Raw genomic sequence first — 24,270 nt, forward strand, 5'->3', positions numbered from 1 at the left:
GGGTTCCCAGTGTTACGGCCCGTGTAGTTCGGAGGCCGTACCTCCCCAGGTATCGGGTGAAGTGGCCGCTACCCCCTTGTGTTAGAGACCTTGTACAATAGAGTGCTGCACGTGTGTGTTATGATAAATCTGTTTGTTTCCAGCCTGCATTATATTTTGCCGTTTTGCTCGGTGTTCTCGTGATGTACAGATTTGCTGCCGGTGTTTTTCACAGACTGTCCTGGACAGGCAGAATTGCCCCACGGAGGAGGTGAAGCTCCGGGCGAGACGCTCCCCTGGCCGGGCCCCGCTCGTCACGGGCCGCTCCATGCAGGCCCCACCGCCGACGGACGGCGCGGCCGCGCAGATTTCTCACGCGGACGGCCGCTCTTGACGACCTCCCCTCCGCGGAGACGGAGCCCCGCTCCCTCTGGGTACTGCCCTGCCCCCAGCGCGGCACGTGAAGGAGCTGGATACCCGCCGTCTGCCTGTAGATGCAATATTGGAGAGATAAAGAAATTTTTAATTGTTTTTTTAAATGGACGTTCGGTGAGCGCCTTTCCGTTTCCACCAACGTGGTTGTGGTCACAATCCTGTGGGCGCCGTCAAGCGCGAAAGGAGGGACGAGTTTTGAATAAGCACTTCCATAAGCACTTCGTGTACAGGGATTGCCCTCCAGGGGCCTCGGAAGGATCCCAACGCAGACGCCGGCACGCGATGCGCTCTGCCGGACCTGCGCGCCTGGCATCCACCAGGTGTTGTCAACGCGGGGGGGGGCGCCGGTCAGCGCCCCCACCGCTGCAGTCGCCGGAAACGTCGCCACGCTGTGGGAGAGTCCTGGGCCGGTTACCGCATGGCCCAAGCCCCTGGGGGGGGGGGGGAGACCTACCCTCTCGTTGCGCCTGATCGTACCTTGCTGTCTTAAGGAGAAGGAGACTGCCGGCACCCCCCCCCTCCTCTATATTTTCTGCACTGAGCAAGTTTCACTGCACTACGTGGGATGGGCAGGCGCCCAATGCCGCCAGGTTTGCTGTACAGATATTTTTTATTGTGAATATTGTGGACGTTAGGAGTTCTCAAACGCGCTGAGCCAAATCAACACGAAGCAGCCACTCCTCGTATTGGGGCCCTTCAGGTTTTCACCACACACCCACGTGGGCAAGTCGCGCACGGCGAGCTTGCGACGTGTCCGTCGCCTCGCCGCCTCGGACGGCCACGCTGACACTGAACGTGTGACACTTCACGGGACGCCGTGATCCTGCAGCTGGTTGCCCGCCTCGTCGTACACTGCCACATTTGCACTTCTTATTCTCTTTCACCCCCCTCCCCCAGCCTCCCTGCCGCCTTATTCATCTGTCACGCATGCTTTGCTTTCCAGCCGTGGTTTTCGCTGTCTGGCGACCCTTTGCATTCTCTTGTTTACTTTCAGCTCCCTGTTCCCTTCTGCCACTTCCGATACCTTTTCAACCATTTCCCTTAACATGTATTGCGCTTGCTGTAGATACTGATGTCATAGATGCCTTCTTTCTATGTTAATTAAACAGTGTATTTTATATATTTTATTTAGATAGTTTTAATATGCGTATGTGTCCGTCTGAGTCGGATCTTAATAAATACCAAAATATCACGATTCTGTCTCCACAATTCTTTGTGAGCTCTGGGTGGGTGGCCGGGGCTCGCCGTGCTGCCGAGTTTTAGATTTGTCCGAGAGCTGCCTCGCACACGCGTTACCAGCGTGTGCGTGTACTGCCTGCCGTGGTGGAGCATCATCCCACAGCAGCCTGCACATGGTGAGGCCTACATCCAGTGGTGGATTCACAGAAGGGCTGTGCACGTATCTTAAATAAGCAGACCCTGTTTGATTATTTTGAGTTATGCATGACAAATTTTTAGTCCGACTGAGACCATATGGTAAAAATAGGGTTGTCATCTGTAACATCAGCAGCTCAACAGCAGTGATTGTTGACAAGCAAGCTATCTCTGGACCAGTTTCTTCAACGTGCAATGTCTCATCAGCAATCGGTCTTTTAAAAATGCGCTCCCAGAAGGCCGTGCAACTGATGTAAGAAATGCTTAACTTTTTTTTTACTTGGAAAGGCACTGACTAAATTATAGCTCTGAGAATTAAAATGATCGGTTTGTGATGCAATGAACATTTGCGTCAGCTGCAGGCAGGGTGCTGCCCATCCGTGCTCAGAGCAACGCGAGAGTGGCAGCGCCTCCGCCAATTTGCTGCTCTCACCGCGAGCGTGGGGAGAGGAACGTGGCCAACGCCGCCTCGCCCGACCGCTCGTCTCCGCTCGCCGTGCAGGCGCTGGGCACCAAGAAGCCGAGCGACGCGGCGTTCGTCTCCCGTGGGAATGAGGCCGCAGCCATGGCACGTGGCCGCCTTCGTCATGAAACTTGGGGGCCGTGCAGCCGGCAGGACTAACAGAGCGCAAAGCCACTTAAAAACACACAGGCAACTTTATTGTTGAGTGCAAGACACCCCGTGTCACTGTCTAGTTTCATTTGCTTTAGTTTCACCCTTCTTCAGATGTTGTGTAACAGACTTCTGTAACTCAGGGGTTTGTGGCAGGTTAAGTGAGGTGGTAGCTGGGCCCACCAATGCTGATTGTGACGTTTTCACACCAAAACAAACCTTCCCACAAGGCAATATATCGGCGACATTTGTACGTGTTTATTTAGTAATACTATTTGGTAACTATTCATATAACTAATTAAAAACTGGCGTCAGAATGTATTTTTTTAATTTTCATTCATATCCACCCTCTATACTATAAAAAATGATAATTGCCTGAACTGTCTCCAATTATGTTTCTTTTAAGGTAGTGTTCTTGACAAATGTGTTGCGTTTATTCGTGTTGATAGGAATTCACTTGAGATTTCAGAAGTGGTTCTGTGATATCTGCTTCCATGCACTGCGTTTATTCGTGTTGATAGGAATTCACTTGAGATTTCAGAAGTGGTTCTGTGATATCTGCTTCCATGCACTGCTGGTTTGCTCTTGCAAACGACCATATAGAGGTGGGAAGTCCAAAAACGGAATGATTAAAAATAAAAAGACATGATGGAAAATTGCAATGGTTGCAGACAACTCAATATAGAGTGCTGCTGGAAATCGTCGTCTTCCAGGGCAATTGATTAATTTGTTCAAACGTGCGTGTGTAATTTGGCAAAAAATGAACCCGTAAAAACAAAGTTTTTCACTATAAATCCTTTATATGCGTGTTCAATGGGCCACAACCCAGCCCACATTGGTCTTTGAAACGGGCGGCTAGAGTCCTCTCGTCCTCTGGCTTGAGATGGCTGCCACCTATGGGTCAGATGATTGCCTGCCACCATTAAGCAATTGGTAATTAAATGTATATTAAAAAATCCTAAAAAGTGTTACATTTTTGAAAAAAAATTTCACGAAAATAAATTGTCACGCACAACGAGTCTGTGTGCAAAATGTCAGCTCGATTGGATCACGGGAAGTGGGTTAAAAAACGACCGAAAGATTTGCACAGTCGTAAGCACGCAAGCAAGCAAGTGAACTTAATATAAGGATTTAATAAAACAGCCACGTCCCAGGAATTACCGTGACCAGCAGATGTGGTCTACGTCTCGGCGGACCGGACAGCGCAATTTGATTTCACGTGGCGCTTTGAATCGCTTCAATTGTTTTATGATAACATCAACAACGACGATAACAATACGACTACCACATGACACTTCTTCTTGGTTCTTTCGGTAAAGTCACGTAGAAGGGAAGTAATAAAATAATAAAACATAATAAAACAATTCTCACGACGTTTCGGCCACAACGCAAGCAGCCGTCCTCAGGTGAAAACCAGGTCTGTCGAGGCGAGGACGGCTGCTTGCGTTGTGGCCGAAACGTCGTGAGAATTGTTTTATTATGTTGTATTTGTATTATTTTATTACTTCCCTTCTACGTGACTTTACCGAAAGAACCAAGAAGATGAATCCCTGCAGTCACGAAAGCTTTAAATCGAAACACATGACACTTGTAAAGAGCCACCAGCATGGGCGTGGGTAGGGGCGGGGAGACATCGATCATCGTCTGCTGGGCGAGCGGAGGAGTTGCTCGGGCGGGAGGCAGCGGCTGGCGGGGCTGGCGGGGGTTGTGGGAGCTGCCATCATCCCGCGTGCTCGCGTCACTGCGATTGTGGTGGAGGAGGAGGAGGCGGAGGCAGAAGTGGAGGAGGAGGAGGCGGAGGCAGAAGTGGAGGAGGAGGCGGCGGCGTGCCGACTCAGCGCCCCCGTGAGTGGCCGAGCGCACAGAGACTCGGAGCCGGAGTCCCGCGGGGCGGAGCTCCGGGAAAAGCGGAGGAGAGAGTCTGAGAGCGGGAGGAGGAGCGAGGAGGTGGAGAGAGCATCTCCGAGTCGCCGTGCAGGAGAAGAGGAGGAGGCGTAGAGAGGACGGGCGTGGTGGCATCACCCAGCACCCATGGCGCACAGGGCCATCTCGGACGTGAGGGTGCAGGACTTCCAGAAGCGCAGGGCGCCGAGCAAACACTACGTGAGCACTTCTCTCTACACACACAACACACACACACCACATGCACTACACACACACTACACACACACACTCTACACATACACTGCATACACACACACTCTACACACACACAACACACACACTACACACACTACACCACACACACTACACACAAACACTACGTGAGCACTTCTCTCTACACACACAACACACACACACCACACACACACACTACACTCTACACACACACTACATACACACTACACACACACACTCTACACACTACATACACACTACACACACTACACACACTCTACACATACACTACACACACTACACCACAAACACTACGTGAGCACTTCTCTCTACACACACAACACACACACACCACACACACACACTACACTCTACACACATACACTACACACACTACACCACACACACTACACACACACACTCTACACATACACTACACACACTACACCACACACACTACACACACACACTCTACACATACTACCCCACACACACTACACACACACACTCTACACATACACTACACACACTACACCACACACACTACACACACCACACACACACTGCACACACCACACACACTACACACACACTACATGCACACCACACACTACACACACCACACACACTACACACACAACACATACACACTACACACACACACTCTACACTACACCACACACTACACACACCACACACACTACATACACACACACACTGCACACACTACACACACACTACACACACACTACACACACACACTACACACACACTACACACACACTACACACACACACTGCACACACACACACTACACACACCACACACACCACACTACACACATACACACACCACACACACACACTACACACACACCACACTACACACACACACTACACACACTACACACACTACACACACCACACACACACCACACACACACTACACACACTACACACATACAGAGTCAACATCTGGGATGGACACACGGGGAAGGAGGGATTCGCGGTTCCAGTGCACGGCTCTAACAAAGCAAACCTCGCACCGGACACTCGCAAGCAGTGTGTGTGTGTAGTGTGTGTAGTGTGTGTGTGTAGTGTGTGTGTGTAGTGTGTGTGTAGTGTGTGTGTGTGGTGTGTGTGTAGTGTGTGTGTGGTGTGTGTGTGGTGTGTGTGTAATGCGTGTGTAGTGTGTGTGTAGTGTGTGTGTGTAGTGTGTGTAGTGTGTGTGTGTAGTGTGAGTGTGGTGTGTGAGTGTAGTGTGTGGTGTGTGTGTGTAGTGAGTGTGTATGTGGTGTGTGTAGGGTGTGTAGTGTGTGTGTAGTGTATGTAGTGTGGTGTGTGTGTGTTCAGTGTGTATGTGTAGTGTGTGTGGTCTGTGTGTGGTGTGTGTAGTGTAGACACCCAGACGGCGCTGCTGTAGCTCCACACTGGCTTGCCGCTGGGCTGTGTAGCGGCAGCAGCAGCAGTGGCGCTCCCTTTGTGAAGAATGCCGAGTTGGGAAACTTTGACACCGCGGGGCAGGAGAGGGAGAGCGGTGGTGGGGTAGGAGAGAGAATTGTGGTGGTGATGGTGGTTGTGGTGGGGCGGGAGAGAGTGGTGGTGATGGTGGTGGTGCAGGAGAGTGATGGTGATGGTTGTGGCCGGAGTGGATTTATCCCAGAGAAGGATGTGGGTTGTTGTGTTGAACCAACAACGCTCCTCGTACAAATGCAGAATCATTGTTTAGACCGCAGGAGGAGGAATCCGATGTGCTAGGAAGCTCCTTTTTACAGATGCCCACAAGATGCCCACAAGATGCACTGTATTCTTCACATGTAGATGTGGCTACGGCAAGGAGGCGGGTGTTGCCTGCTGCTGATGATGACGGTGCTGCTGTATTCTGCCCCACGACACGTCGTGGGGGGTTGTTCTGTGTCCAACTGGGGACCCATGTCCAACACAGAGCGGGGCCTGTGCTGATAAAGCGTTGGTCGCCAGCATTGATTGGTTCAAGACAAGCCGACTCGGTGTTGTGGCCGTGGCGTTCCGGGCGTGCGCTGTGCGTGCCTCTGAAAGCTGCGGTGACTTTCTGCTGAAATGTTTAATATGATGTAAGCCATCTCATCAACGTTATTCATTTGTCCAGGCAAGCTTTCGTTTAAACTCGGAGGCAGAGTTCTGCTTCGGGAAGTGGGGCTACTACGTTGTTATTATTATTAAAGAGCGTATTGCCCGTGAGAGGAAGTGGGGGAACCCCGCACACCACGAGGGGCTATCACTCAAGAGCTCCACACAGATGGGTTCACGAAACCCACTCTTCAGCCTACACGGATCTGCGAGTTGCACAAACCGGCGAGACTTACGGAGCCTTTGTCTGCGTCCTGCTAAGCCAAGTTCAGAGATATGGGGAGGGGGGGCAGAACATCTGCCTCTCGTGTCCGGCTGCATGACTCCCTTCAACCCCAATTCATCTCGGGGTGTAACGCGATTCGATACAAGGAGCGATTCTGTTCGTCCTGCGGAGCAATTTCTGTTTTGCCGGATAGATGTGGCTCAATGGGCGCGGCACGGGCTGGAGAAGATATGGAGTGATGTGGTACAGGAGGACGTGGAGCTGAGTGCCACGTGCTGTTGACCGGTACCAGCGGCGTCGAGATCGGCCTCTGTGGAGGAGGCTCGTGAAGGAAGAAGGACGCTGCTGAGCAGCGACGCTCACAACAACGAGCAGAGCTCCGGGTGGATAAAATACATCAATTTGCCACAGAGGGGACGCACAATATCTTGAATGCTTCACGTTGGACAGTAAATGACGAACAGGGTGACGTGGGTTGACGCGCACACACGTACACACACACGCACACACGTGCGCACACACGTGCGCACACACGTACACACACACATGAACGCACGTACGCACACACACACGTACGCCTGCATTGCTGGTTGAGGTGAGAGGGGCAGCTTGGGTGCAGAGTGAGAAGGAGGAAGACGAGATTACAAAGTGGCGCCGCAAAGTCGCCAATGTCCGTTACACTGCTCGTGAAACACCGAACGCGTTTTTACATTTCCAGATGTAGTTTCATCACTGAGTGAGAGAAAGGAGGGTGGAGATGAGGCAGCGATGTCCGCAGTGAGGGAGGGGAGATGGAGTGGCACGGAGGGAGATGAGAGAAAGAGGATATTGCTGGTTTGGGGATGGTGGCTGTCGTGTTAAAGTACCGGGTGAGGAAATGGGATCTGGGGAAATGGGATGGAAGGGGGTGGGTTGGGGGGGGTAGAACTTGCAGGAGGGATGGAGTCTGGAGGCTGTGGTTTGGAAGTAGATTTGAGGAATGGCAGCGAATGAAGTGCAGGGGTCGTGGGTGAGGAATATCGGGGAGGAAGGTGCGGAGCTGAGAGGGGGGGGGCTGAGAGGAGGACGATGAGGTGAATGGAAGAAGTTGATGATTGGAGAGGGAACAAGACGTGGGGGAGTGTAGTGCAGGGATGGAGTGGAGTCGAGGAGTGGGTGGGGTTGGGTAGGAGAGGAAACCGAGGTCTTGGATGTTAACTTTCACGGCTAATAACAGCGCCTGATTGTGTTGAGGAGGAAATCTCTATCTACAGGGAGAGGTGGAATCTTTGGTGGTGAGGGGGCGCAGGGGGTTTAAACGCTATAAAAAAAACGCTTTTGAATGTGAACAATTTAAACATTTACAATGCCCATCCAAGCTCAGAGCAAAGCTGGTGGGGATCGCAACATGCGGGAGAGGCAACTCCAATGTTGATGTGGACGTCAGAAAATACGAACAGTGGGTGCTTGAGTGATCATTATTATTATATCTGTGCCAGCGTTTGGTCAGCGCTTAAAATTGCTTTGAAGACAAATGAACAGCCTTTTCCATCCTATGTAATGCTGTACTTGCGGCATTAAGAGTCAGGCGTACAGTGTGTGCATTCATATTATGAACGTACTAAAGCCTTCGTCTTATTTCGTATTGCATTGTTTTTTTTAAAGCAGCAGGGCTGCAATTGTGTTCTTTTTATTTATTTCCGGCGTCATCCAGGGTGGCTGTGGAGTCCACTCTTTCCACCAGAACTCTCGCGACGTATCGGGGCGGTGGTCACCAGTGATGCACCTCATGGTTTTCACCCCTCCGCGTTCGCAGTTTGGCAGGTCCTTGATCTTTCATGTATGGGGGAAATCTCCACGTCATCCGTGTGTTGTTCGGACACGGTTAAGAGCTGTCCGCTGCCATCGCTCGTATCCTTATCGTGATGCTTCACGGTGTTGTCTTGTAGGCAGACAGTGTTGTTGTCTTGTAGGCAGACAGTGTTGTTGTCTTCTGTGCACAGGCAAGAGCGATTATGAAATGGAAAAGCTGTCTCCCCGGTAGAGGTAGCTGGTCACTCGCCCTTCACACGACGCTTCGCGTGGTCCTCTCCGCCAGCCGCGTGGGCACCGGGAGAGTCCACAGGAAACAGAGCGTGAGCTTGAGTTGGAGCTGGGCATTGTGGGTGTACTTTACTCCAGAGAGAAACGCCGTGATAAGTAAAGAGAGTGATACGTGACGTTTGAGGCAGGAGAGGGCAAAGACACAATGCAAAGCCGTGCAGGGTTATGGAATGAGGAGATGGTGCTGCTAAAATGGAGGTTTGTGAGAAAACAAGCAACAAGGCACAGATTGACGGTTACAGCGCAGATTAAGAATATTCAGCATACGGGACAGAGAGATGCCAAAATAAACCCAGTTTGCCAATTGGGGCATGAGGAATGTTGAGGTGTGGTGGAAGGAAGGACCATAAAACAAGCGCAGTGCAGAGATGCGGTAAGAACGAATTCAGCGAGAGGGAGAAAAACAACTAAAGATGAAATCACGGCGAGGGAGGAATTCCAGCCAAAGGGAGAGCGTGACGTACACAGAGAGCAGTCACATGATGCACAAACTTGCCTGCAAGCGGGACGCGATGTTCCACCGACTCGCCAGTGCGCCGTGCCTTAGGTGTTGTTTCACTCCGCGTGGTTTCACAAACACGAAGGAGGCATCATCACGGTGATGCACCGCTCCGCTTCTCTTGACGCAGTCATCCGGCTCAACCACCTCGGTGTAGAGTCATCGCTGCTGCTGTACGTCGACATCGGCCATACGAGGAAGAAGACGACGCGTGATAGATTGTTTATCAATCAAAACCATCAACTTGATAAGCCAGTTATTTTAACGAGTTGGCTTCGCATTCCAGTATTTAGCCATTTTCTCCCCAGCTGCCAGCTAGACGGCAAAACAAGGGGCCCCCGAGAGCCGCATCCTGCCAGGGCCGTGTGCGTGGAGGCCGGTCGCTGCGCCCCTCGTGTCCAGGCCCCCCGTGCCCCGACACTCGCTCTGGCTCCGTGTTGGCAAGCGGCCGTTTTTGAACGCGATTCGTTCTTCTATGTCGAGGAAGCAACTTTTTAAATGTATTATTATTATTTGTTGCAACACACATGGAAGGGTCTGAACACTGGCACTATGTCTGAACTTACCTGGCTCCTGTTGCCCAAGTTCGCATTTGGGCCGGGTTGGGGCTATGCCACTCGCCAAGCAATAGACACTTTGGTGGTGGTGGTGGGACGGGGAGTTCCTTTAGGGTGTCCTCACAGACAAACTTGCTGGAGGCTGCACTCGCTGCAGTGGCATCTTGCTGGTGGCAAAAACCACTTCCGCACATGTTCCTTATGTTTATATCCATGACGTGCGCTTTGTATATAATTTATACTAGCTTTACTACCTGGCTTAGCCCGGGACTTGGATTCTTGTCTGGGATTAATTTAATATTCCCTTCTATTTCACTGACAAACCCTGAAAAAATGTGATGCTTGCATGAAAGAACAAAGCCGAAACAAATCAATTGAACTAAATCGGATGTTTTTCACTGAAGGAAATTAAACCTTAACCCACTTATACGTGAGGTCGATTTCGGCAACTCGGGAAGGGAATGACGTGGCGAGCTGAAATTAGTCACGTTCCCTTAGAACTTCCAGACCGCTACGCCGCGCATTTGTGCGGGATAGGCGGCCTACGCGGAGGGTGGGGGGGAGATGCGTGACGTCAGCAGGCACACTGCGTGACGCTTCCGCATGCGGGTGACATCACTGATGCGACATCACCGCTTACTTATCCATTATTGCGACCCCCCCAAAATACAAAAGTCTATTTTTAAACGTTTTGCATTGTGTACAGTCTGGAAGCTGCCCACATGCCAAATTTCAAGTTTGTTGCATGTCGGGAAGTATGCTAAATATTTCGAACAGACATATTCACAAATTTCCCTTTTCTATATCGATGTCTATAACAGTGGTAGTGGCCGGCTCACAATCGGAAGGCTGCGAATTAAACTTCTGGTCGGGTGTTTTGACTCGGCAGATCATCCTTTTGGGTCGATAAAACGTCTACTACTTTGTGGGGAAGTCAACAGTGGTTGTCTTATGGATGTACTCTTCCCCTACCACAGGAATGTGGAATTTCCATAACTGACTCAACCCTGTAAATAAGAGATGAGCCACGCCTCGATGCTTCTTTGCGCAAGAAAATGGCTGACGATATCAAGTTGAGTAAAACAAAATGTGAAACACATCACGATTATTATTGTTACTTTGGTTGGTTTCCCTTACGAGGAGACTGTTCCCTGATGAGCTGCTGCCAGTAAGATGATCATTGCACCTCGAGGTGGTACCACGGAGAAAAAAACAATCTCATAGAAATGAACATAATTTCACAGCGTTTGTCTCGCTCTACCTGCTACTGTCTCTCTGTCGTCCACTTAATTTAACCTTAAAAATATTGTGGGCATCATCACGTGACATTATTGGTAGTTAATCGGTTAAAATATTCACTGAGGCAGGAGCTGTTTGGCCGTTGTGGAGGATGAGTAACTGATTTTTTTTATTTTCTAAAGTATGCGTTACTTCTTGCAGAGATGATGCCAGTCCAAGAGCGGCATTCCGTCGAGTTGCAGGCGTGGGCGCGTTTGTGTCCCAAGGGGGTTGGCTCGTTGGGGCTGGGAGAGGTTATCCAGTTCGATGCTCGCGGCAGGCACGTGCATGGGTTTGAGATGAGTTGATAAAGCCCTGCACTGACCTTTCTCCTGGTGGCTTGAGATCGCCAAGGATTCCGCACTGAGCGGAAGTTGTTCATCGTCATTAACAAATTTGTTCGGTCGTCTCCTCAGAACAAAGCCTCCTTGTGAGCTTAGCTGACTGGCCATATTGTGGCCATGCCTCGGATGGATAATTCATTTTAAAGTACAGTGCACGGCTCCCAATCCGTCATTACATCCAGACTCTTAATCATGACAGCCGCTCCTTCATTTCTGTTCCGCCAATATGCATCACGACTAGCATGTTGCATCCAGCAGAATATAAAGGACTAATCGCATTTTCTTCCCCGTAATGGATTATTGTAATACACGGCGTTAGTCGCCGGTGTCAGATGAAAGTAACATCTACCAAATGGAATTGCTGCTTTCAACGAATTGCATAATGGACAAAGGATGTATGCCGTCCCTTTGTGCAGAAGCACTGTCATCTCACAATGTGATGCATTTCGGATGAGATTGTGTGTTCTTGTGCGATTTCTATATTTGTACGCAGCAGTCACCAGACCCAGTCAACCCATAACACCTCATCTGCTGCTGCATGGCCGGGGAGCCTTCGTGGGTGCAAAGGGCACCCAGCCTGGCACAAGCGCGGTCAAGACATCACTTGCGCGAAATTGTTTTATTTACCACTTCCGTCCGCGCCTCTTTCCCGCACTGTGCACTTGTGTCGGTCACAGTGTTGGTGAGCCCACAAGCTGCTGACCCCTAGTAGCCACAATGAGTCAAAAACAAACGTCGCTGGAGAGCTTCTTTGAAAAAGGGGGAAAGACCCAATGATGACCCCCCCCCCCCCCCGGTCCGTGAAAAAATTATTCCACGAAACCGGTCCCTGGTGCCAAAAAGGTTTGGGGCCGCTGCCGCAGGGTATCCGCACCCGATGCAATTTACATCGGCATCGTGAAGGTTTCTCATGGAAGTTGGCCAATCATAGGCCTGACACTTCTTCCCCAGCGAGCCAAAACACGAGAGACCACATAGTCAGGGCTTCCGGGGAGATTCTTCGGCCACTGGCATGAAACAACGCAAGTTCCATTGCACTGAGTGTATTACTTAAAGCAGTGCAAGTTCAGGGAGTAAAGCACTTGCGGTGTTGTGTGAAACAGCTTCGAGACTGGGCATGCATCACTGCTGAGTCGGCTGCATGAGCCAGAGTCCTAAACCTCGCCCATTTCCGTTCAGTATTGAGAGAATGTGCAGCAGATGTTCGCCATCTGAACGTAATAGCTGTGTGGACTATAAGGTAGCGGTTCAGACCAGGTCTGTTGCGAGTTGAGCCGAGGTGGGTCCTCACGAAAGTGCCTGGCCATTGTTTAAAGCCGCGCCCACACAACAACAACAATGCACCGTTGCCACGAGCACGTGGGTCACGTGAGTCACGTTTGTCTGCACCATTGTTGGAAGTCTTGGCACGTTAATGCGCTTGCAATGACAGGCATCAACGCAAACCATTAACCGAACCGCTTTCGCCAAGTAAACTACGTCGAAGTACAGTACAGTCTTTCTTGACCTGCTCTACTGTATGTAAAATCAGCCTTAAACGACAAATTTATTACAGCTCTCAATTTACAATAATAGTACTGTATGTAATTGTATTGAACCCATTCTTACGTCAACCAAATTAATTGGTAAAAAGGTATTTCCTTTTATAAAGCCTGTCTGATTTGCTGTGCGCTTTGCAGTTTTTCTTGTGACCCACTCCTGATTTTCGAAGTGTGTGGTTCAGGGAAGCCCCAAGGCCTCTGTGTGAGGTCACTCCGTCGCAAATGGCCACCCGCAAAACTTGACTTCTGATCACAAGCTGTGTTTAAGTTAACCGCACAACAATGACGAGAAAGCCCATCCCGCAACAGAACATGGCCAAGCTCAGTTCTTTGGAGCTGGTGGTCTGGCTAGGACTGGCAGCTTTTTGTTCCTGCAATTCTGTGCACACCTTGTGTGTTGCGAAGCCTGCTGAGTGCATTTTCTTGAGAGTTCTTGTATTCTTAAGAATTGGGTGTTGGCTCAGAATAAGTTTGCTCGTGTAAATTGAGCCGATGCTTCAATTCTCGCTTGCGACAGCCCACGTCTATTGGGAGCCGGTTCCAACAGCTCGTGGAGGTCAGACATGTTGGGGTTTTAATGAAGTCCAATATGACTACGGCATCTAACAGTGGAACAGTGGCAGGTGTGCAGGAGACAAGCTGAGGAGGATTGGTAAACAGTTCTGCTGCATGGTAGGGCCATGTATAAAAGACCATGGGTTCGTATTAGCAGCTCAGCCACTGCATCATCATCAGCAGCCATGGTATATCCACTGCTCGATTCCACTGCCTTCCCAAGCTGCCGCCTCTCACACTCCTGCGACGCAACAATCCACCCAGCACCTGCACTGTTTCATATACGCCTCTGATTAGCACGGTTGGCTACGCACGGTGCGAAAGAAGTTCAACGTACATACTGTAATCAAACAAATGTTTGTGCCTGGCACACGCTCGTGTAGTGTGCATGTGTGCCGGTAACTAAAGCGGCGTGTCAGTAATTACGCGCCTATGAGCAGCGCAGGAGCGTCGGAACCTCTTACTCTTGTACGGGGCCGCTCTGGCCCGTGGCTTCGCAATTACTTCCTGAGCATTCCACCCTCCCCCATCCTCCCTGAGTGGCGGCGGAGGGGATGCTGAGAGGCGGAAGGGTTCCCTGCAGCTCGGCAGTGTGGGTGCCCCCACGGCTTGCCTAGGACTGCTGCCAGCGGAAGTCTCGCTCTGAGTCGTATGAGCGGCGTCACCGTTCCAGCAGCCGCGTCGCCCCCCGAGAAACTGCCTAGCCCCCCCCCATCCACCCTAACATGCACGTGGCATGGTCAGGCATCTCCCTGGTAGGTGGGCCTTGCTGACTGTGTACTTTGAAGGTAATATAACTGCACTGGAGGGATGTACTCGGGATTGTTCTCCATATTTTTTCGTCAGATATTTTATTTCTGTGTGACCTAAATCTCAGCGTCGGAGTTAGACATTTAAAATGTGCGTGGCTAAGTGTCATTATGTGGTGTGCTACTTGTCAGTTGAGACCCTGTACATCCTGAAAAACGAGATGTTCCATCTGAAGGGATTTTTCCAGATGGAAATGTAGTAAAACAGAATTCATTGACTTGGACTCGATGCACGTTGAGCTCATCGCGTGGCTCGTTCCCCTTAATGCCGCCACGTACCTAACCCACAAGTACGCACGACGCGACGTTACTTCCTACAGGAGATGCGGCACCACTCACTGCCTCGAATCTCAGCAGCCGGTGGCTGCCGTGGTTTACGCTGCGACGATGAATCGTTGGACCACGGGAAGTCACGAACAAAACACCTTGTGAAAGACCTCACGCAGACGCTCCCTGGCTTTCAATATTCCGTGAAGCTAATGGGCCACAATTCTAAACCACATGCACACAAACCATGGCAGTGGAGTAGATGGGGAGGATTAATCTTGATTTGAAGCTTTCTTGACTGCAGGAATCCACTGTGGTTTTTTCGGTAAAGTCAAGTAGGTATAAAATAAAATGTGATTTATTTTATTTTATACCTACGTGACTTTACCGAAAAAACCAGAGTATAGATGGGGGGATACTTGATATAGATGGGGGGATACTTGATGATGCACAACTGTATCATTAGAAACTCTCCGTTGTGCGACTGTGGCCACCCAGAAGAGAGCGTGGGGCATCTCAGAAGCACTCAACGCCCAATTCACAAACACGGAGGGAGGGAGGGCATCGTCCCAGCGATGCACCATCACCACTCAGCAGCTCAAGACGCAATCATCTGGCTCATCAACCACCTCAATGTAAAATGATAGTCGTGGCTGTACAGCAGCATCAGCCATTCGTTAAAGAAGAGGAATTCACGTTTTATTTTTTTTTAAGCAATGAAGTTAAGATTGCTTTTCATTCATCTTTCAAGTGCCTTCTTTCACCGCAGGCCGCGTGCTTTACACATGCTTTGCTTTGTTGTTGCAGGTGTACATCATTTACGTCAGCTGGTCTGACAATTCCTCCCACACCATCTACAGGAGGTACAGCAAGTTCTTCGACTTGCAGGTAGTGGCGCCGTGCATACCTCTCGCTCGGCACAACCTGGGACGTCCTGTTCTCATAGCGACGTAAACACGCGTCTCTCTCTAACGGAGACGGACACGTGCACAGTAATAAGATAAGGATTGACATTGATTATATTCACAAGCCCTGTCATACCAAAGCGTCTGAGGATATCCTAAATAAGACAATACCAGGGGAAAACAGTATGCTGATTATTTACCCAGGAAATCCTTGCCGAGTCACCGTATATTTCCTGGAGGATCCTGCGATGGATGAATCAGTACGAAACGCCAGAACGCGACAACCTACGTGTCAAGCTTTTCTGTTTCCTCCACCGATGTTGGATGAAGGATTTGGCGAGCCGATGCTACGTTACTTGATCAACATCGTACTTCTGTGTGGCTCGGCCGGCCTTGGCGGCGGTCGGGACCCTGCAAGTGAATTTAGATCCCTGGGTAGGTGAGGTCGTAACCGGATCCATCGCCACCACAAATTAACGATCACCGTGGCAACAACCAGTCGGGTGGCTCGGCAGTGGAGCGAGCGGCTCACCATCTGGAGGTCGCGAGTTCAAACCCCGGTTGGAGGTGGGGGGTTGACTCGGTTCATCATCTCTCTGGGGTCAGTAAAAAGCGTACCACTTTTTGGGCAAGCCAACTTTGGATAAACTCTCTTCCCCGCTGTAGGGGCCGTAAGCTGGCTCAGGGCTCTCACGAGGAGATGAACGCTGCCTCAATGCTCATTTTGAGCAGGGCATGACTCTGACATTTGAAAAAGATTCTTCGGTGGAACTTAAAATTATCATAAACTCTTTCCTGGGAAGCCTGAAAATCTGTAATTCTGGAAGCAGCTGCGACGGAACACTTTGAATGGTTTCTCAAGGGACAAAGAAGCCTTTTACAAGATTCGGAGTTCTCTGATGTCATCTCTTGGATTGCAGATTCTGCGGCGTACACGCTTGCCGTGTAACTCGCATTTCATTGTGCTGTATGATCATTGTACTTTGACGATTTGTTATTTATTGCTGTTGTGGCCATGTGCGCCGATTTCACTGTCCCTGCGCCATGCGGCGCCCTCCAGATGCAGCTTCTGGACAAGTTCCCTGTGCAGGGAGGTCAGAAGGACCCCAAGCAGCGCACCATTCCCTTCCTGCCCGGTGAGACTCACCCTGCACACGTGAGCAGTTGCGGTTATGAGGGCTGTCGATACGGGGACTTTGAGTGAATTGTAAAACTTACGAACGATTTTAGTTTATTTTTAAACAATAAAGTGATCGACCCGTCGCTCCTTAAAAGCAGTCCTTTCATGCAACGTTATGGAAACCACTTTGTGGTACCATTTGGAACAAATTTTTGCACTTCCTTATTTAAGTTTGGCTCATTCCCAGTTGATTATATCCGACAACGAAGTCTCGAAATAATGCTGAACACACTCAACTCTGCCACCCATGCGAACGTTTCTGTATTGATGCATCAACTCTTAAAGTCCTTATGTGTCCACAGTTGTTGGGATGAAATGTGATCGGATTTTGGGAAATCCTTTCTCGGGAGTTGTGGAAGTTTTACATCGGGAAGAGTGCAACTGAGGCATTGAGGGTGTGTCTCTGGGCCTCTGTTATGTTTTGGTTGTTGCCATGACCTAGTACAGTCAAGAGAGACACTCGCAGATCTATAGATATGCGCACACACACACGTGTGCACACACATACGCATATGCATACACACGTGTGCACACACGCGTATGCACACGCACGCACACACACACACGTGCGCACATTTCCTCAGAAGAGTTTCCTCCCCTCGCTCGGTCCAAAGCGAGGCCTCCTCCCGCGTGCCACGCCAGGCACTCTTCGTTTCCCCAAGCCGTGGTTTTTGCAGCAATTTGCGGATTCTCGAGGGGCTTATGAATGAATGAAAACATTTTAGAGTGAAATCAGCTGGGAACCCATTGAGATGCAGAGGCTCTCTTTTGCAGGACACTTGGAAAAAATACAGGGAACGCAGAAAATAAATAACTTGTTTTGGAAATACTTTTCTAAAAACAAAGCGACAAATGTTTTACGAGAGAATGAAAACTAAAATTGGGCTTGAGAGACATAATAATAATAATTGGTGAATAAGCTCGGAAAATCAAGATAAAGGGACGGAGTATGATGGTGTGTTGATTAGATCACGTGCGCAGACGTACGTAGACACACACACAAGCACATGTCCTCCTAATTGTGAATAAACTGGCAAATCGAGCAGGATGAGGTTTCCATTCCTCCCGTGGTGGTGGTGGTGGTGGTGGCGGTGGTGGTGGCGGCGGTGGCGGCTGTCAAAGTGCCGTGCACCGAGGCTGGCTCCCGGACTCGGCCTCCCGCTCCACAGTGAGCGTGTCAGTGCCGAGTGAAGTCTCAACCCTCCTGGCCAGCCCTAGAGGCTCCACTCGCCTCATTACTGGCCCACTCTGTGTTAATTCTTTTACACGTATATAAAAAAGCTATAATGTTCATGTATCCACTTTAATAGTTGCACATGACGTCATAAGTTTTGGTGGCAGTGCTTATTAATGGGATACGAATTTTGGCTTGCAGTATGATTAAAGTACTGCAGCGATGATATGTTGACCGGATTATCTCTCTGGGTCATCACATTCGTGACGATCTGGGCATTTTAAATTAAATCAATAGCTGCTGCTGCTGCTGCTACCCACTAATCCATTTAGGGAATTACCAAAGCGCTCGGTCTGCAGTGACGTGTGCACCCTACAGAACGTGTAACATTCACCACAATCGTTTCACCAATGTTTGCGCGTGTGTGCTGCCGTATGAAAAACCCTATGCCTGAAAGTGATCCTTATCGAAGTTATAAGTATGAGTGACCTTCTTAATGCTGCGATTGTGACGAAGGTTTTCGCAAGGCGACATAACTTGACGCAATCCCACGGCGTGGAGTGGGTGGCATCGCCCGCCACTCCGCTGTGAACCCGCAGCACCTGAGTTTGATTCCCGGTTCTGGCCCCCTCCTTCACCGGCCCCTGCACTGACCAGCATGGTGAAATATGGTCATCAAATAGCACCCATCACATGGCATGAGGGAGGCCCTCTTCCATCAGTGGGCTTACAAAGAGGGCTGAGAAATATAATAATAATTATTATTATTGTTATTAGGGATCCCCATAATTGTGGCGTTTTACAGTTGAATTGCTGCTCCTCGCTTCTCTCAAGACCGGTTACTTGAGAGCTTTTCCAGAAGCAATACTCGCCACTCATCGGTTCCAAGCGACGCCTCATGCACTGTTCATTAAACGTTGTCGGCCACTGAACCCCACTCGCCGCTGCCCAGGCAACCCCCATTCGGATCGTCTCCCCGCGTTACCGAGCCCCCCTCGCTCCTCTCTCGAGCAAGACGACTCGGTCCCTTGGCTCGCTACGGAGCCGCGTCCGTCCGTAGACGGCGGAGACGGCGCCCGTGCTGCTGCTCCTCCTCCCAGCAGCAGCAGCGTGCGTCTGGGCCGCTTCCTGGCTGCAGCAAGCACAGGAAGGTGGTGCCGTCCGCTGCGAGGACGGTCACGGCACTGACACCTTGGCCTTTCCCTGCTCCGTAAACAACATCGCAGTCTCTCTCAACACCCCCCCTCCTCTCCCCACCCCCATCCCTTCCCCCCCTTTATTGCTGAGTTGCGGGAGGGATGGCGACGCTTGTTCCTTCAGCTCGCGATGCGCGCACATCACGGCGTGTGCAGGAATCGTCGACGCGCTGCAGTGTGGACGAGTCGCAATGCAATCCGCGCCCTGCGACGCAGTCGCATCCAGACGGCGTGCGATACTCAATGGTGTTGTGATGTCTGTGCCGTGTGCACAGCCGGCTGCAGTGAACCCTACAGCCGGCGGCGGCCTCTACGTTCACTGCAGTGTCAAGTAAAAACATTTTTTAATTCTTGAATTGAATCATCGCCTTAGATGGAGACATTTCGTAGAATTTTCGGGGGTGCACGGTGGCTGATTGGACCCCGCTAGTGAACACAATGTCGGAAGAGCATGGCTTGCTTTGACGTTGCAACTTGTGGTACTGGCTTTTTTTGTTTAATCTCTCAGGAGCTTTAACACCAATTGGAGTATTCGGGCCAGCATGCAGTATTCATGGAGTGGCTGTTAAATCATGCGAGTGCTGCCAAAACTCACGGTGCCCACAATAACTCAGGCGTTTGGACAATCATTTAAAGTAGTTTCTGATTCGCGACTCCGGCCGTCCGTGTAACGCTGATGCGGCATGAACATCATCAGGATAAGTACGGCACTCTCAAACGTCAACAGAGTGCGCTGTTGACAAATGTCCGTTTAAATAACGTCAGTATCCTGGCATTTTCAATCATCTCATGATTTGCCCTTGATGTTGAAGGAAATCTGCAGCTTTGTATCTGTGTGTGTGTGAATGTGTTTTATTATCTTGTATGTATGTGTGTGAATGTGTTTTATTATCTTGTGTGTGTGTGAATGTGTTTTATTATCTTGTGTGTGTGAATGTGTTTTATCATCTTGTGTGTGTGTGTGTGAATTATCTTGTATGTGGTGGGGCTCTCTGAAAGTATTGCCACCTTGCATTCCCCCCTTAGTAATCTGTTTTCATTTTTTTTAAACCTGCATTTACAAATTATACAGCATAGTTTTAGTAAAAATAGTAAACTGACATGAACACATTGTTTAAAAATAATAATCGCGAGTTATATATTTAAACATTTAAACCAAAGGCGTGCACGTTTGCACGGGGAAGAGATTCATCAGCACCGCGCAACGACTTGCGAGCGGCGTTCCTTCGCGGCACCGTGATGCGGTTGTCCTCCGAGCTGACCTTTAATGAATGGGTGCAAAACTTGTGACGCCAACTCAGAGGAAGGGAGGCGTTGACGGCCTGCAGTGACGTCGCGCGGCACGGTGGCGGCACGGCGACAACGCTCGCGCCTCAAGCCAACAAGGCCCGGGTTCGATTCCCACCTTGGGCGCCTTTCTCTCCTGAGTCTGTGCGCTTCCATATTCTGCGTGGGTTTCCTGCCATTGCTAAAAACAAAAACACACACCCAAAGTGACTGGTGTTGGTCAAAACATCCCAATGCTGAAAAATTACTCAGAGCAGCAGCATCGCCCCCAACTGTGAACATTTGGCAGGACCCTCCTGAAAAAGAGCCTTGAGACTCAGGCTCGATAAAGAAAGTGTGTATACATAAATGAAAGCATAATAATCGGCAGTCCTCGGTAGATCCACACTGTTTTTATGCAGTTTGAAGCTTACAGTTCTACTGGCTAGCCATGATCTCACTATGCAGCGTGTTGTTGATTTGTAATCACAGCTCGCTGATAGTTGTGGAGGTGAGATCTTGCTTACCATCAGCTCCTCCAATGCACAACCCGATTGCTTGGCAGCTTTGTGTCAATTAACACAAGGCCCTCCCATCTCTCCACGAGTGATTAGGGTGTTGTTGGGAGGGTGATGGAGTTTGTGGATAGCTTTAATTTGCTAGCTAAGGTCTGCATCGCACAAGAAGATTCATCACGGATTCATTAGTTGATTATCACAGCTTTGAAATGGCCAGGCGCGTCTCTCTGGACAAGTCTGTGGGTCTATTTAATGGCAATCACCCCTGCTCCCTGCTTGTGAAACAGCTTCCTCTGTGCTGACTTGCAATGTTTAGTCTTGTGTGCTGTATGGGCCGTATACTGCGCAGGGCACTCGCCACGCGCCCAGCGAGATGGGATTAGCGTGCAGCGCAGGATGGAGAGGAGCAGAGGTTGTGCCTAGAGCCGTGCAGCCTTGCCGCTCGCCGGCACCCGCGGTTTGGGGATCGGCCTCCTGCGTGATGGATCTGTGTGAATGACGCTGTTGGCGAGAGGTTACCAACGGCAGGAGGGCAGCTACCCCCAGCTTTAGTGCCGATCGGTTTCCTAACAATGCCTCCGTGTGGCCGTGGTCAATTAGGCACGACGTTGAGCACCGGGGGCACCCAGGGACCATTGACACACGAGAGAAGAATGCCGCTGGGCGCACTGCTGTGACCTCGTTTCATTCCAGGATCAAATGGACGCTTGATAAAAAAAATCCTGCGTGTTGCTGGGCTCATGGGGTAATTGTGTGTCTGTGTACAAATCAGATCTCGTCTAAACGCGAGTTCGTGTGTGTGCTGCATATCGATGTTGTGAGCGGCGATGCAGCGGTGTTAGCGCTATGCTGTGCTACGAACCTGGTGACCCGAGTTTGATTCCGGCCTTCATAGGTGCTCGCTAACAGCACTTGCCCCAATAGTCTGCCAAGGCTATAAGAGATATCTCTGTCTTGCATATCGATGTACCCAACAATAATCTCATTGTCAATGGCTCGGCAACTCGAAGCGCCTCACGTGGCACCCCACTCAGACGTCCGAAGGGCACCCCCAGGGACAGCTGCCCCTGCACAGCGCAAGGCGGCTCCGGCCAGCAGTCGGGCATGAACCCTGCCAGGAGGGGAGGCGATGATTGCTATGTTTAATGCCAAGCAAACGATTTGCGGCGTGTACATTTTTCGAATTTTCGCAACAACTCAGAAGCGACCTGGCTGTGACAAATGATAGCCTAATGAAGTGGCTCATGGAAATGTATCACAGCCAATTACTCTAAACGCATGTTTCTAAATGTGGAGGACCCGGAGACAAATCCACGTGACCACGGGGAGAGAGACACCGCAAACTACAATTATACAGCAGGCGTCAGGGTAGAGATCGAACCCACGCACTCCTGTATACCAGGCGAGGTCGTGAACATCTCGCCACTGTGGCACCCGGAGGTAGTTAACCTCTCGATGACGGCCGCCTGTGTGCTGCTGCTGCTGCTGCTGCGCCTGTGACTGCAGGCAAGATCCTGTTCCGGAGGAGCCACATCCGGGACGTGGCTGTGCGGAGGCTGAAGCCCATAGACGAGTACTGCAGGGTGAGCAGCCGGCGCCGGACACGCGTGACGATACGCGGGACATGCGTGACGCAGCACGACACGTGTGACGATGCGACTCACCGGACATCAGAGAGGATTGGGGGGCGGGGGTTTCAGACACGCGTCTGGGACACGCGTCTGGGACACGAGTCTGGGACACGAGTCTGGGACACGGCTGTCGTGGCCTCCAGTTTGTGGGGCTCCCCACTGCTTCTCGACGTTTGTTGACCACTGACGGCCAAGAGGGGGGCACACTCATTCTGACTGTTGACGACAAAATGTATCATGAACCTGAAATCCACAGGATCTTTCGTCAAAGGCATGCAGGCAGAATTTTGCTTTCAGAAGTTTAATTTTCATGAATAGAAATAGTTGACATTTACTTCACAATGTGTTTAATGCCATGAATAGTTTCTCTATGGGGTTATCTCTGTGGTTATTTATATATGATAATTATCTCTGTTATCTCTACATCGTTATCTCTACGCTGTTATCTCTACGTTGTTGTCTGTAGTAGCATCCATGGGCGTGGTGTTGAGGACAATATTCGCCTCGCATTTGGAAGGACTCGGCCCATCAACCCTCGTGGGGGAGTGGCGGTGGGGGTGGGAGGGTGGATAAAACGAGTTCCACTTAGCGGGCAGGGAATAGTGGCCTTGCTGTGGAGGCGCCGGTGACTGTGGGAATGCGCTGCCAGCAGAGACGAGCGCAGACGCTCGTCCGACAATAAGACGATTGTGGCCGCTGTGGGATCGTTCATGCTGCCGCTGCGGTGGGGCTCGGAGCATCGCTCAAGACCGTCGCGTGCGCGCAGGCGTAAGCGCTCGTCTCGGCCGTGACTGATAACACGAGCGTGGCGCCTACGGGCTGTGCCGTCCGCCTTGTGCGCACGCGTACCGCTGGGAAACGTAGCGTCGTCCACCTCGACACTCACGCGTGGACGCGCATCAAGAGCTGAGGGAAGGGATTGACTCCACTCGTCAACCCACGACACCAAATTTTAATATCCTAATTTATGAACTCTGACCGCCCCTTGTTTGCGTGCCTCTGTAGTCAAAATATTAAACTACAAGCGCCAAACTAGCGCTTGGCATCTTCACAGGCGAGGCCGTGAGCCGGCACTCGCGGCTTAATTCACCTTCTGCTCTCGTGTCGGCGTTGCCTCTCGGAGCCTCGGGCACGCAGCCGAGAGCCCTCGGAACCCCCGGCTCAAGAATGCTGCGAGTCCCCCGTGCCGCGCAAGGCATACATCCTCCCTTGAGTGCCACGTCAGCTCACTGCTGCTGCCGCCTCGGTGACTCGGGCGGCGAGTAGTCCACGTGGCCCTGGAGCTAGACCGGCAGCAGCGTTGTTGAGAAGTCCACGTGTCCGTGCTACGTAATGCTGCTCAGATGTATCGGCTCTGTCAGCAAGTAATGGGGGTTTTTTTAAAGGCTATTCTACTCGTACATTAAAAATCACAAACGTAATCCTAAGAAATGGTGTTGGCTCGTCAACTATGCAGAGCAATACTTCTGTCTTCCACGCTGCTCGTAAATAGTCCATAATACCGTTTTTTTGGGGGGTTGGATCGCGTAAATATATAAATGTGTCGTTAAACCCGCCACCACCCGACACAGCCAATGAGTAAGGTTTGTTACGTAAACAGAACATGCCAATTCGT

At 50.7% G+C, this 24,270-nt stretch overlaps 2 protein-coding genes across 4 annotated transcripts in view; both read left to right on the forward strand.

Moving 5' to 3' along the window:
* The window catches only part of PLCE1 (phospholipase C epsilon 1), a 66,867-nt gene extending 65,258 nt beyond the window's left edge, over positions 1-1,609 (forward strand). For all 3 annotated transcript variants that reach the window (XM_078861746.1, XM_078861748.1, XM_078861747.1), the window contains one exon: positions 215-1,609. In XM_078861746.1, coding sequence (XP_078717872.1) covers positions 215-373 — 159 coding nt within the window. In that variant the 3' untranslated portion in view covers positions 374-1,609. The remainder of the gene's footprint in view (positions 1-214) is intronic.
* A 2,573-nt stretch (positions 1,610-4,182) lies between these two features.
* Positions 4,183-24,270, forward strand: part of LOC144935220 (SH3 and PX domain-containing protein 2B-like) — a 40,164-nt gene continuing 20,076 nt past the window's right edge. Inside the window, 4 exon segments of the mRNA XM_078861749.1 lie at positions 4,183-4,504; positions 15,593-15,673; positions 16,751-16,826; positions 22,531-22,607. Coding sequence (XP_078717875.1) covers positions 4,433-4,504; positions 15,593-15,673; positions 16,751-16,826; positions 22,531-22,607 — 306 coding nt within the window. The 5' untranslated portion in view covers positions 4,183-4,432.

This window comes from Lampetra fluviatilis, chromosome 12, assembly GCF_964198595.1.
Source record: "Lampetra fluviatilis chromosome 12, kcLamFluv1.1, whole genome shotgun sequence".
Classification (NCBI taxonomy): domain Eukaryota; kingdom Metazoa; phylum Chordata; class Hyperoartia; order Petromyzontiformes; family Petromyzontidae; genus Lampetra; species Lampetra fluviatilis.